Source organism: Cebidichthys violaceus, unplaced genomic scaffold (assembly GCF_023349555.1).
Source record: "Cebidichthys violaceus isolate CVI_PGR_0920_01 unplaced genomic scaffold, fCebVio1.0.p SCAF_6, whole genome shotgun sequence".
In the NCBI taxonomy this organism is placed as follows: Eukaryota; Metazoa; Chordata; class Actinopteri; order Perciformes; family Stichaeidae; genus Cebidichthys; species Cebidichthys violaceus.
Window position 1 is genome coordinate 17,031,936 of NW_027176816.1, and position 15,079 is coordinate 17,047,014.

Here is a 15,079-nt window from a genome sequence, read left to right on the forward strand (position 1 = left end):
ACTTACCTTTCTCAAAGTGTTATCTTAATCCTGTATCAGTGACAGAGGCCCTTGCAGAGAGACAAGGTAGGGGAGCCCTGCAGAGAGTGCTAATCTGAAATGTCAACGAGATCAGTTCAACCGCTTAATCACAAATGTCCCTCAGAGCTGAGCTGGCTCATGAGAGCTCATACAGAGGCACAGACACACACACACACACACCAGAAGTGCTAATGTGTTTCAGTGCTTCTTATTTCGTGTGTGTGTGTGTTGGGTGGAAGGGGTTATTTTAGGAGGAGAGGTTGGGCCCGGAAAGATCGCCTTACAGCGCTCGGGTGCTGTCGTCACACAGAAATTTAAAACAATCAAACACACACTCCAACAATACAGGAAACAAGTGTAAATTCAGACTCAGACTTATCCAGCTGTACTTTTGTGTGTGTGTGTGTGTGTGTGTGTGTGTGTGTGTGTGTGTGTGTGTGTGTGTGTGCTAGCTAACGTTGCATGCTGCTCTAAAATACTGACTTACTCCATAACAGTCAAGATGTGAAATTACCTCACCATGTTTTTAATGGAACTATATTTATTTCAATATTTGCTTTTTTTCTGAAAATAATCGATCTCCTTGGACTTACAGCTTTGTCTCGACAAGATCTTCACCAAAATCCATTCACTAGGAATAAACGCTCCCAAACTTTTTTGGTTTATCACTCTTTTAAACAAAGCCATCTCTACTCGTCACACCTCGGCCAAGGTTACATTGCAGGTCTGTGACTCTCGAGCAGCTCAAATCAGAGTGCGTGTTTCCTTCTTAGATTTTGTTATTTGAAACGTTTTAAGAAAATGACCAAAACTTTCCAGTATTTCGTAATAAAGAAGCAAAGAGTTAAGCGAAGTCAGTCGAAAAAAAATCTATATTTTCTTATATTCAAATAATGTTTACTGAGGTAATAAATCAAGTGAGAAGTAGGGTCATTTTGTCATAGACTTCTATACAATCCGACATGTTTTACAACCGGAGTCGCCCCCTGATGGCCATTAGAGATAATGCATGTTTAAGGAACTTCCACATTGGCTTTACTTTGCCACCTGGTTCAAACATGATGACGCTACAACTTTTGTTTCACATTGCAACTGTGCACCTGCAGCTCATTGGCATTAATTAAGATCAGCTGTGTTCCAAATCACGTGTAGTAATGAACTGGAGTTACGCAAAGAAAGTTGAGGAATCATCCTCGGCTCTGTTGTCGCAGGCAACTGAACTCGATTGAGATAATGAACAAGCTCTGAGTATTGAATCCATTTGGTCCTCAGGACTACGGAAGCCCTGTGAGGCAAGTGAGATAAAAAAATATTCTGGTGATCTATTATCTAAGTCTGATCTAAATAGTTTTCTCTCCTGTGTATATGACTTAAGAACAGGTTTGCCAGAATAATCATTCGAAGTTCCTTCATGTTTGAAAAAGATGGACATTTTTTTAATGCTATAGGTGTTTAAAAAAGTTTTGCCAAGATCATCTTTCTAAGTTACTTTTCTTTTCCATCTGCACCATTAAGCCATATTCTAAATAGGACTAAAAGCAGACATGTTTTTCCCAACGGCACATAGCGATGATACAAAATAAACTTCTAGCCAAATGAAAGACAATAGTGTTACCTAACTTGCTAGCACACAATATATGTACCTTGTGTTTAGAGTGCATGGAGGAATTAAAACATGCAGTTAGTCCTATTTAGAACATGTTGCACACTAGCCTTGAGTCCCAAATGAGTATTACATCAACAAAGAGTTAAAAAACACAAAAATCCAAATACATTTTTTTTCAAGAAAATTAGGTAAAATATTCTGGCAAAACTTCATTTAACTTTTTTTTCTTCACCTGTTTCGGAGATAGGAAGAAAGGAAACAAGGAAAGATTATCCAGGTAAAACCATTTTCTTCACCTGTTCTTAAGTCCTTTTTCCCCCTCATTTGCCCCTCAAAGCTTCCGTACTGGACACCTTAGGTACTGAATATTGCATTATGTTACAATTACAGTTTTAGGAGCTAAAAAGCTTAACACATAGGAGAAGTTTTTCCTTTATGGCTTTCTGCCAGAAAATGTCTATTTTCATTTGAACCATGATCTTTTCTTGAACCTAACCAAGTAGACTTGTTGCCTAAACCTGAGGAGGTTTCTGACAGAAAGGGCCGAAGCCAAACGTGGGCCCCTGCAGATCCGCTCCTGGAATACAGTCGTTAAAGCTGTTTAAATACACGACAACCCTTAATCATTCATCTCTTTATCATCTTTATTGAATTTCTTTTTTAACCACTTATACAATTGGACACAGTAAATTTAGTGACATCATCAAACAGTGATCCAGAATAACAGGGTGTTTTAATCACAGAGGCAGAATCGATTTTTAAAAAAAAGGATTCTATTTCTATGTTTCCAATACTGAAACACGACAGAGGGGAGATGCCATGAGAACATTTCAAATGCTTTCGGAATCAAAGTAAATGTACACCTCACTGCAAACATCCTGAAACAATGAGACCTGTGGACGGTGCTATAGATCTAGTCAGAGCGGGGCCAAAATGTGTGGATGAATGAGACAAGAGTTTCCAAAGTGGCGACAAAAATGTCGCCCGTTGCATTCACAGTTAAAACCAGAGGAAGTCACTGAATCCTCTCTGGTGTGGGGGCCGTTGTTGGCTCTTGAGGCTTAGGGCACGTGTTTCCAGTTGAAGAGCGAGTCAACCAAAGCCCTGAGTGTAGAAAATCGTACTTGTTCCTTTCAAAGCCAAACCTGAGTTAGCCCGGCTCTAACTCTGCGAAAAGCCCTGAGTTTTGGCCTGCGTATCAGGCCATGTATCACATATGAAGGGGAATGTGTTTTCTGTCTTTGTGTATGTGTGTGTGTGTGTGTGTGTGTGTGTGTGTGTGTGTGTGCTAACGCTGCACGCTGCTATAAAGTACTGACCCAACTGCTAACATCTATGGGGCGCCAAAATGTTCAATATTAAATAAATAAATCATTGTGATGTAAATATTCACATGAATAAACTGCGTAAGATATATAAATAAAACAATCGTCGAGAGTCGACAATGTTTTTATCATTATAATGAGATGTTATGTCATCATAAATTATTAAATATCAGATTTTTATAGATTGCATTGGCCCGAAAGGTGGGAGAACGTCGACTGCACCACCGTCGTGAAAAGTGATATGAAATAAAAATGAGTTATGAAACGTGGCTTTATGAAATGAAACTGTAAATGACACAAAAGTGTCATCGGGAAAAATGCCACCATGAAATAAAAGCAGACCATTTAGATACAAACATGTCTGTCATAAATGATATCCAATTAAATTAAGTTTTTATAAAAATAAATAAATGTGAAATAGCATTTTAGTTGACTTTTAAAAATGATTCCATAACATTTTGGATAATTTCTTAATTTTACATAGTTTATTCATATGTGCTTATTCATTGCATATTGCCTTATTTATTATTGAACACTCAACTTTTTTTGAACATAATACGCAGAGCTCAAACCTACTGGATCTTTTCAAGTGGAATAAGAGTAAAAGACGTGAAGGCACTCAGGCCCCCGGATCAGTTTTCTTTTTTTTTTTCAATGAAGCAAACGTTATCAGGGGATAGCTGATCTCAGAACCTGCCACTAGGGGGCGGCTTAAGTACTTTGTTGCTGCTCTAAGTATCATGGCAACCACTTTAAAAAGTCATTCTGGTGATGTCACATCCCTGATTCTCCAAAAAGAAAAAATCACAAAAGCCTGGAGAACAAAAAACCGACCGGAACGTAAAAGCAGCTGGAGAACAGACACACTGGACGCACAGTAACACGGCACCGAGACTAGTGGCACTATGAGATGGCAGCGACGCAAATATCATACACATGTCAATAAAAAATAAATCAAGATCTTCACCAAATGTATCATCATGTATCAGCATCATCAACGTTAAACAATGAATCAGCAATTTCAACCTCTCCCCCTCTCTTAGTCCACCGGCCTGAAAAGGGCCCGTCCTCTGAGGCCGAATCCGACTTTTTTGGCAGCGGGGGCAGCTTGAGGAAGAGAGGAGGAGGAGGAAGAGGAGGAGGAGGAGGAAGAGGGAGCAGGGGCGGCGAGTGCGGACGGCGGCACGGCAGGCTGGCGAGACAGGAGCTCTTTGAACACAGAGTTCATCTGACGGCTGATGATGTCCTGAGAGGGAGGGAGAGAGGCAAACAGTTAGGGGGAGACACATGGAGGATAACAAAAATGTAGCATTAAAGCATTTATATTGAAGTATTTCTTTCATTTAGAATCATCGCCTTTGACTCGTCACAACAGTTTCAATGTGCAAAGCCAAAGAGCCGAGCTCACTCGCTGAACTCTTACTTTTAAAAAGGCGTCCTTGGATAAAAAGTGCAATCACATGACGTGTTGATCACATGACGTCCGTCCTCAGAATACACAGACCTCACATTAGCACAAGATGCAGTGCTTTTTTACTTACAAACAGATCACTGCATTAATGCAAACCATACAAGCTGCTTTTGTTTCTTTTCTTTTCTTCTTGTTACGGCCAGAGCCTCAATACTTTTCCCTTCATTTATAAACCTTGTATTAAACATTGCTTGAGCTGCCTTATGATCTTGTTTTACAGAGGCCCTGAGAGGCAAGTGAGATAAAAAAAAAAAGATGAAGTGTTTCTCTCCAGTGTGAATAAATTAAAAACAGGTGTTAAAAACAGGTGGTTGTTGTAATAGCACTACAAGCAGGTATGTGAGAAGCATTCAGGTTTTCTTCCAGGTGACTTTTTATGTCTCCATGCACTCTAAACACAAGGTGTATATATATATATATATATATATATATATATATATATATATTGTGTGTTAGAAAGTGATGTAAATGAAAACTCAACTGGAAGAAAACATGAATGCTTTGAGTCCACTTTAAAAAGTATCCGGAAAAAAATGAAAAACATTCACCCGCCAAAATGTTTTTTTTCACAGATGAAGAAAAACAGAAACTTGAAAATATTGATCCTGAAAAAAACCTGCCAAAAACATTTTCACAGAAGAAGAAGCTGTTCTTATGTCATAACAACACAGGTGAGAAAACTATTTGAATCAGGCCAGAATTGTATTTTATCTCCGAAACCTTTCATTTAGGTCAATTTAAAATTTTTTATAAAATGTCTCTCCTCTTAACAAAGAAGTCCCTTGGTAGCAATTCATTGCACCATATTGCTAGTTTCCAAGCTGCTGGACCCTAAATACAAAGGTTTTGAGAGATCTAGGGCCGACATAATTTACAGTTTCTCAAGATTTGAGGGCCTCACAGGTGTGATGTGTCGGCCTGCAGAGTCCAGGATGAACCACCAACCTTGTCGACTGCCGGTCTCTCCGCCTGACCAAACGGAGGTCTGTCTGTGGGTCTGAAGGCGCCCTGTCTCACAGTGTCCAAAGTGTGTCTTCGCTCCTGAGACCTAAAAGACAAGAGGCGACACGGGTTAGACAAAACCACGAGTGACGATGGATGGAGGGAACTGAAAATCTGATCTGAGCCATGTTTCGGCGAGAGAAGCTTTTCTCCATCTTCTCACACTACAAAGATAACTCACATCACATCAGATCATGGCAACTGTTCACATTTCAGTCAAAAAATTCAATGCAGAATATCTTTTCCTGTATTTGTTCCTCTGTGACAGCTTAATTGGCACTTGGCAAGACTAAAGCTTTGTTTATCCTCGCGCTTGACGCCATAGCACGAGCTCTGAGCATTCACGGAGCTCTCTGCGCTGCATTAGTCTCCGAAAAATGCCGGAGGGCAAGCAAACAAAATAAACTTTGAGGAACCAAAAAAGACGAGTGTAACGCATAGATATGCCCATAGACTGTAATCAACCTCCACAATAGTGTTTCTATGGTGTATGTTTGAACTATTTGTGACAGTCACGTGATCGTATGCGGCAAGTTACAATAATTCAAAGGTGCACGGCCAAGCGTAACCATTTCACCGCACACTGGCCATGATTTCCTCATTTCACTCGGTCGAGTATGAACTGAGTTTACCGCTGCCGCCCATCTAGTGTTGAAGCTGTGTACAGGACTGTTGTTACGGTGCCTATTATTAGCTGGTATGTATGATGTCTGATTTCCATTGACGCCCCTTTATTCTAAACCAGCAACAATTGATTTTTTGGTCATTTGTGGGCTGCGGAAACAAGCTGTGAACACAACACTGACGTATTATCGACTTACAAAGTCAATGTCATGATCTCCAAACCATTTGGAGTCGTTGTTCTGTCTCTCTTTTAGCTCTGTTTTGGTCTCCACCAGCTCCTGAGGGAAATACCTGGCGCTTTTAGCTGCTTAAATGCTAAACGCTTTGTTCACCAGCTAAGCCCTAACTTTGTCTGACCACTGTGTGGTGCTGCTGGGTAGTGTAGCGTACAGCGGGTTCATCAGAACCGTTTCACTAAAAAAAGAAACCGAAAAAGACGAGAGTGGTGAGGGTGAACCAAAGCAGTAGAGTTGTGGGTCGTTAAAAAAACAAAACAGTGAGCTGAAAGACACTAAACAGCCACATACAGCTGAGCTGAACCGCGGAGTCAGCTGATAATTGTCTGTAGGTTTGCCGATACGAGCGACCCCTTTAAATACATGTAGTCATACGATCCATTGTTCATTAAAAACATTGATCATAGCTGCTTTCAAGTATGTTAATGGTAATGTGGTGCGTTATTTGTCTGTTATTTCCCTTTATTTTGATTGTTTCCACATAAATAATATTCATCCCCTATAGCTCTCTATATATATTCCTATATGTAAGTGGCTATAAACCTCTTTGTATTTGATGAGTCAAACACAGTGTTATACAGCACATGCATTGCCTCCAAAGTGCATGTCAGTCTTACACTGGCAGGTGTCGCGCGGCGGGAGAGGTTGGCGGCTTTTGACTGGGGCTCCCCTCGCTTCCTCTCTGTCTCCCAGGCAACGAAGCGCTGTCGCTGTTCACCCGCATCCTGTCGAGACGCGCACAGAAACTTTGCAAATACTTGTGTGCATCCATGTGCAATAATGAGAATGTGAGTATTTCTGTGTGTGTGTGTGTGTATTTTGCTGTCCACATCTATTGTGCCTGAATGCATTTATATATTGCAGTGTGCATTCAAGTGCCTGTGTGTGTGCCTGTGTGTGTGTGCGTGTGCGTGTGCGTGTGTACCGGGTTGTGTTTTCCGTCTGTGGATCGTCTGCTGTCAGGTTTCCTGTGCTGCCTCCGCCTCCTCTGTCCTCTCTTTTCCCTCGCTCTGATCTGAGGGAGGAGAAGAGAGACACATATTCATACGAGAAATACGAGATTAGGGTTGAGACAGAATAACCGTAGGTGGGAGCAGGAGTGATATTAAACGTGACCAGATTTTTTTATAGAAACTTTTGAAGATGAGACAGAAATCAATAGCGAGTGGACAAAATAATGCCAAATAAAATGCAATGCAACAACTCTTCAAAATCACTACCTTTGTTAATTTGTCCACCCCTTGTTTATGCAACCTGCTCTTTCTCTGTACAACTCATAGACTGTATATAAGAAGTGGACGTAGTCTTCCTGATTGGCCTATGGACTGCCTCCAGTTTTGTTGAGTGAAGTGTCTTAAAATTTGCATTCTCTCTACTGACCAGCAGGGGGCGACTCCTCTGGTTGTATGAAGAAGTCTGGTTGTATAGAAGTCTAGTCTAAAATGACTCTACTTCTCTCTTGATTTATTCCCTCAGTAAACATTGTAAACATGAGTTTATGGTCTCAATCTCTAGTTTCAAGTCTTCTTCAATACAGCATGATGTTCATTTCGTAAATTATGGTCCATTTAGAGTCAAATAGACCATAAAGCAGAGTATCCTTTTGGGGCGGGTCTACTGTGATTGACAGGTCGCTGCCACTACCAGAGACGTATATGGCGTCTCTACGTCTCTCCTACGCATTCCAAATATGGTAACTTCTGTTCATTGGTTGCGAAAAAAAACAACAACATGGCAACGGCCGTAATCCAAGATGGCGACGGCAAAATCGCAGAACTCAAGTTTTCAAAACAGCAGTCCACAAAGCAATGGGTGATGTCACGATGACCATGTTCACTTCTTGTATACATTCTATTGTTAGCCCGCTACAATGGTCGCAATGGCAACGGTACACATGAAAATGGCCGGCGCACCTCTCTCCGACTACGTTGATTTGAATGAATTTGTAACTTGGGATAGAGGTCTCTGAAATCCACTTCAAGATCTGCTCCCCATAATAAAGGAAGATCGTGTTGGCAGCTCTTCCGGATGAGTCCCGCAGTGGTCGGTGAACGGTTGTGAAGTGGAAATGTCACTCACCCTTCCAGCACGCTGATGTACTTGTGAGGGATGAGACCTTTAGCCCCTCCCACTTCGCCTCTCCACCAATCACAGGAGGCCTTGCTGTGAAGGATGAGAAGCTCCCCTTGCTTGAAAGACAGCTCTGCTGGAGATCTCGCCGTGTAGTCAAACATAGCCACCGCCTCCCACTCTGCACACACATGCAGGGTTACAATCAGCTTAGGCCCTACACATGTATTCTTACGAATCCTAATCTTAAATCTTAAAATGTAAACAGTGGTTTGTTGTACATTTATGTGAAGTATAGTGAGCGACGCATAGCCTACATTTAATGGAATCCGGCCTCTGCGGCTGTATGTGTGTGTGTGTGTGCGCGTGTACTGTATGTCCTCACCGTCCTCACTGGGCAGATGCTCGGTCTCTCCGTCTCCCTCCTCTGTGATTGGTTCACTGTGGACAAGCAGAAAAACGAAAGTCTGTGGTCACTGCACAGTTCCTGTTGTGTTCGACACACAGACCGACTTTCAACCGCTCATGAAATGTCACATAATATTTCATACCGCTGTGAGATTTCTCAAATTAAATCAAAGTAACACCTTCAAATCGCTGATGATAAAAAGTATATTATATATAAACGTTCAGGAAGAAAACAGACAGTTCTAGTGAATTACTCAAGAGCTGATTTTGGCATGTTAGAGGTTTCCATGGACACCATGGACAGGCTGGACGTTTGTGTTCAGTAGTGAGCAATCAGCTTAATAGTATTAAGCTGTCTTTACACTAAGAATTGCGAGCTTTGGCATGGTATAAAATTCTGTTTCAAGAGGATGAGCCATGAAAAGAGGGGCTCAGGGGGGGGAAGCTGCTCTGCGTAACTGGAACCATCTTTGTCTTAAACTCTGACATGACCAACACATCTCTGGGCAACGTGAGGCTGTTGCCCAGAGATGTGTTGGTCATGTCAGAGTTTAAGACAAAGATGGTTGTCTTAAACTCTGAAAAATTAGTTTACGATAAGAAGATAGAGTTAAGTGGAGGTGACATTTTGTTTTAACGTGAATAATGGAAGCTGGTTTAATCACATTAGATCACGTTAGATTAATTCAACCATTCAACCAGATTTGACCAAAATGCATCAAGACCATTTTCGTACCAAACCCTGAAACTAATGTGACTAAATGTTGCAAAAGGTTATTAAGCAAGTCAAAAACATAACGAAAAAAAGAATCTAGAAAAATATAAAGAAATAAGAAACCTGCAATCTGTTGGTTCAAAAGCAAATATAAATAATATTAATTAATTAATATTTTTCTTGCTACCATCAGTTGCTAAATTAATACATTAAAATAGCATTAGCAAGCTAAAACTTTTAGCCTTGGCTTGCCAGCTAAAATAATTAGTAGCTATGCTTTTCATTTATTTTATTAATGTTCCAATTTATTTTATCAATCAGAATTCTGTTAGCCTCCATTTTAATTATTTAACTATAAACATTAATTATTGATTCAAATATATTTTTGACTTGTCAGGTGATTTTACAAAATATTTTCATTTGTGGGGCTCCATACTTTTGGTCGAATATTTGCAACAAATTATGTTGCATTGGCGTTTCATCACAACAAATACCACATCAATGACTACTCATCTCTCACCAGTACTCCTGCTCCAGAGTCATGTGCTTCTCGTAGACGGGGCCCGGCAGCTCCGATTGGCTGGGGTAGATGATGTCATGCTGGAGGATCATGGTTTTGACAAGATCGTTGACCTGCGGCTGCCTGGCAACGGCGTCATCGGAGTCCAACCCCCTCAGCAGGCTCGGACCGAAGCAAACGGCCAGGTTGTAGGGCTGCATCATGTTCTCGTCGCTGTACTGAGTCACACTGGGAAAAATACGCACTCAATTATTTTATTTCATTATTTTCTTTGTAAACTTTTATGACCATAGCAGAGAGTGCATGTGATAGAATATCCCACACTGGGTCAGCTTAGTTGCAGCTTACTGATTAAGGAAAGCGAAAAGGTAGCGCATCACGATGAGGAGAGGCCGCGGGAAGGTGGAGATGATCGCTTTAATCTGGGCATCTTTCTCCGTCACCCCCTCGATTTCTGATCATGATAGAGAGGAGAGGAGCAGGATTACAACAAGTCGTGTTTGTTGCAGTCACAGTTTCTCCATGCCCGCAGCAATTAGAAAGTGTGTCACATGCATAAACCCCTCAAAGTTCAGACTTAAACTTAAACAGTACTTAAACTACTGACGTTGCAGTGGCTAGGTTCATTTAGTATGCAGCTGACGGGAAGCACAAGCATTTATGGGGCGTAAACAACCAGCGGGCAGGTTCACAACTCTGATTAGCTGTGCTGATTCTGACTCAGATTTTCTGTTTTTGAAAAACAGAATTGGGCCTACAGGAATAACAGGGAGACAGTGAGAGAGAGAAACAGAGACAGTACAAACAAGTGAGTTGCACCGGTAGACAGAGGAAACGTTGCACCATCTTGCATCAACAATCAGTATTTTATTTTTTTTAAATAAATATTTGTAGGGGAGAATTGCCTCACCAAGTAACTTTGTGCTTGGAGCATCAGTAAAGTGGCAACCACTGTGTGAAGCTACTACTGTAGCGATGTATCCTCATACAACAAGTCGTATGATATCTTACGAAAAGTTTATTTTGGAATTGTGCGTTCCTTCCAGCAACACAAGCAATCAGTGCGAGCCCCTGCAGAACCTGTTTCGTTAGGTTTAGGAAAACATGGTGGTTTAGGTTAAAATAAGTACGTCTCAGTGGTGTCCCCAACTAAGGATTTAAATGGAATGGTAAAGGGACTTGCATTTGTATAGCGCCTTTCTAGTCTTCCAAACACTCAGAGCACTGGACCAATTATTCACCTATTTACACACACATTGATGCACTGATGGCAGAGGCTACCATGCAAGGTGCTACCTGCACATCAGGAGCAACTTGGGGTTAAGTATCGTGCCCAAGGACAGGAGGACTGGAGGAGACGAGGAACGAACCGCCGATTTTGCAGTTGTAAACAGAACGACGACCGTCTTCATTGGCTCTATGCGTACAAGAATGGGACCTTCCAACGGCGGGCAGTGAGGCGGAGAGACGAGGGGTGGTTCTAGCTAGCTAACGCTAATTCCTGTCTCATCCATGTAGGCCTACCGTACACACTTTATCGTAAAAACACAAAAAAAAATGAACGCAGACAACAAGAGCTTTATTGCTATGTGAGGACATTATTACATTAGAACCATTGACGGATGTTAAATAGCGTACTAGCTTTGTTCAGCTAGCAAGCTAGCTAGCTTTGTTAAGATCGAGTTCACACAAATTACTCAGTTTGTCCCACATGTTTCATTAAAGTTACAAACAATGTTACATTTTATTATAAAAAATTAGTTAAATCGTACTTAAGACAGCATAGCCACTGAATTGACTGACACGAACAGGACAATAAAGTTGAAAATTAAAAAAACTAGTCAGTTGTTAATGGGCGCTCCTGTTCTACGTAAACCAATGAGGAGGCGGATCAGCTAAATGGAGGTAGAATATGCAGCCTAAATAACCGAGTAACCAAAAGAAACACACACAGACATCGAGGTCGTATGCGGGGGACTTACGGACACACTCCAGCAGCTGAGAGTAGCTGTCGTAAGGGAAGAGAGGAGGCTCAAGGCCCCTGAAGTACAGCTTCAACACACCGGCCACAGAGTCCAGGTCACACTCACTGTCTGACAGAGGATCCTCTCCTACGATGAGTTCAAAAGAATGTTAGTCACTTGAATGTGTTAACGTAGCAACAGACGCTTCTGTACACTTTTTTTTCGTGCTGAAAAAAAGATTGCAGAACAACAACAACAAAAAGACGAATAACACGGAAACGTGATAAAAATCATAATAAAAATAAAGTTTTTCCATCAGAGGAAAAAGGGATGCAATTTCAGAAGCTCACTTACCTCTCTCAAATGCATCTCTGATGTGGTTAACCTCCCTCTGTGACCCAGGAACTCTGAATATCCCCTCATGGTGGAGGCCTGAGACACACAACACATTGCATGTTCGCAGATGCACGATGTTCCATACAGGAGATAACATACAGGATACACAAACAAGCGCTTCCACCTTCTCATTCTGCGTGTCCAAAGCTCTCTCGGCATAACTCACAGCTTCACCACAAAGACAGACTCACCGTGAAGGTTGATGAAACGGATGCAGCTCTCAACCACCACAGGAATCTGCTGGCCAGAGCTCTGGAGACAGAAGATGAGTAGAGAAGGAGAGATGAGAGCGCGGATAGAGATGCCAATAAAGATGAAGGCAAAGTCGACGTAATAATCAACAGGCGTAACAGCAAGAAAGGAAGATGCGATGCAAGGGAAACGGTGGTTAAACAGAGGAGTTTCTAAAATCCCCAGAAAATAAGTTTGGGAAACACTGGGCGAGGTATTTACAGGCAAAAACATAATTTATCATGCACTGATACATTTTGAGATTTTGGGCTATTTTGATTCCATAATTTGACTTGTTTCAGACTAGTAGAAAGAAAACATCCAAAAAAACGCATTCAGGTGTTTATTTTACCACTATGTCTATTTGCATCTGAAGATTTTTCCTAAATTCACCAAAAAATACCGTTAGATAATGCCTCATTTGCATCTAAAAAAAAATAATGTGAGTGATCAACTGGGAAAATTTCCTGGTGATATCTGTTCATTACTTTATTTACCTTATTTTAAGTCTTGCAAAATGTATGTAATTTTACAATAAAAGGCAGTTTTGTCAAAATGAGTTTTTTCTCATACTCTGAACCAGAAATCTCCACTTCAGCAGCACTTACATCCACCAAACGTTCCACTTTCATTCCTCTCTATATTCTGAAGGTTTTTACAGAGAGGTTTGTTCTAAAAACACGGCAATTGTTTGTATTTTTTATTCTAATAGAAAGTTAAAAACCTTTGACTCTAATATGTTAACAAAATGAAACAAGAATTTCAAACCTGGCTTTATACAATGTTCAGATTTCCATTCTGGGAATCTATGCAAATGAGCAAATATTTAAAGGATAATGCCTCATTTGCATATTTAAACATTTTCAGACAACAAAAGATAACTGAATATAACTATTCAACTGGGAAAGTTATTATAAATGTTTTATTCACCTGGGGTGTCTCCCCTTAATCCATAAAACTGAAATACTTACTATATATATAAATTATTCCAGTCTTTGTGCTAAGCTAAGCTAAACAGCTTATTTATCAGATGTGAGAGTGCTTATCTAACTCTCTGCAAAAAAGCAAAGATGCGTGTTTCCCAAAATGCCAAACTATTCCTTTTTAACCCCCCCCCCCCAAGGTTGCTAAACCCAACGTTCCCAGAAAACAAATCCAGGGCCTCTAAGCGGTCACAGTTGGGGTTCGCTACCTGTGTCCGAGACATTCTCCTTCTTCTCCTGCAACCGAGCCAAGCGCGGCAAAGAGGAGACAGAGAGAGAGAGAGAGAGAGAGAGAGAGAGAGAGAGAGAGAGAGAGAGAGAGAGAGGGGGAAAAAAGCACGGATCAGAAAAAGGCAGAGTGGGAAATAAGGGGGAATAAAGATTTAGAAGCAGTGGGAAGAGGCGCACAATAAGCACAGGCACTCTCAGAAGAGGAGCCGAGAGAGGAGGCAACAAAGAGGCCAGTGCATTTTAATCCCCTTCACAAGAGAGGAAGAGATAAAAGGGAGGAGGGGGGGTGGGTGGGGGGGTGGAGTGGATTTAAAGGAGAGAAAAGCCAGCAATAAACTATAAGCATCACCATGCACATGAAGGCACACCGCGTGCATGTGCTGCAAGAAGCCCCCGCCAATTTTTACTAAATCATTCCCTTCTGTGGGTTGAACAGCAGTGCAGAGCAGCAAGCCAATCAAAAATGAGGTAAAGACAAGGGATGTTTATTTCTTTTTCTTATTTGCATGTGTGTGTGTGTGTGTGTGTGTGTGTGTGTGTTACCTGTATGTAGGAGAGTATGTCTGTGGTGAAGAGTGTGTGGCAGAATTGGGAAACAGGTCTGGACTTCCAAATGCGCACTGACCGAGCACATTGCATTCTGGGAAATATAATAATAATAAAATGCAAAATGCCATTTTACATCTTACATGCAGTGATTTGCTGACTGTTATTATCATTTACACTACACTTCACACCCCCCATCCCTACTCTTTCTCCAGAAATCTTTTTTCTTTTTTTTACATAATAGGAACAATTGGCCAACATGGCATTTGTGGTTCCAATTTGGTTAGTCTCTTCCTCTCCTCCTTGTCCTCTCTGCTACCTCCTTATCTCTACGCCTCTCTCAGTCACACTGGCTTTATTCCAAGCTACGTGAAGACACTGTTTACCTGGAGGGGTCACTGTTGACAGACTCAGCTGGAAGAAAGAGAGAGAAAACAGGCGAGAGAGTGAAGTCTGGTTCAGGGTCCTGGTGCAAACAATGTGCAGGTAAATTAAAAGGGGAACTCCACCGATATTAAACATCTGTCAACAAGTCTGTCTACAGGTGTTAAGATACGGCTCTGACAGAGACCTGTCAAGCACAGTAAGCCCGCCCTAAAGCATGCCCTGATTTATGGTCTGTTTGACTCTAAATGGACCATAATCTACTACATGAACATCATGCTGTATTGAAGAAGACTCAAATGTCTGAACTGTTGTTACCAGTTGCATTGTAGGTAATGTAGGCACC

General features: G+C 41.3%; 1 protein-coding gene across 3 annotated transcripts in view; it reads right to left on the minus strand.

Moving 5' to 3' along the window:
• Positions 1-2,257: 2,257 nt before the first annotated feature.
• Positions 2,258-15,079, minus strand: part of arhgap4b (Rho GTPase activating protein 4b) — a 32,767-nt gene continuing 19,945 nt past the window's right edge. The window contains exons 12-24 of one of the 3 annotated variants that reach the window (XM_068732623.1): positions 14,736-14,763; positions 13,782-13,809; positions 12,550-12,610; positions 12,317-12,394; positions 11,981-12,109; positions 10,347-10,452; positions 9,999-10,226; positions 8,741-8,796; positions 8,365-8,536; positions 7,211-7,300; positions 6,903-7,010; positions 5,369-5,471; positions 2,258-4,198 (exon numbers count right to left, since the gene is read on the minus strand). In XM_068732623.1, coding sequence (XP_068588724.1) covers positions 3,992-4,198; positions 5,369-5,471; positions 6,903-7,010; positions 7,211-7,300; positions 8,365-8,536; positions 8,741-8,796; positions 9,999-10,226; positions 10,347-10,452; positions 11,981-12,109; positions 12,317-12,394; positions 12,550-12,610; positions 13,782-13,809; positions 14,736-14,763 — 1,394 coding nt within the window. In that variant the 3' untranslated portion in view covers positions 2,258-3,991. Of the gene's footprint in view, positions 4,199-5,368; positions 5,472-6,902; positions 7,011-7,210; positions 7,301-8,364; positions 8,537-8,740; positions 8,797-9,998; positions 10,227-10,346; positions 10,453-11,980; positions 12,110-12,316; positions 12,395-12,549; positions 12,611-13,781; positions 13,810-14,346; positions 14,444-14,735; positions 14,764-15,079 lie in introns of all 3 variants that reach the window. The other 2 variants (XM_068732622.1, XM_068732624.1) reach the window with 2 other exon arrangements.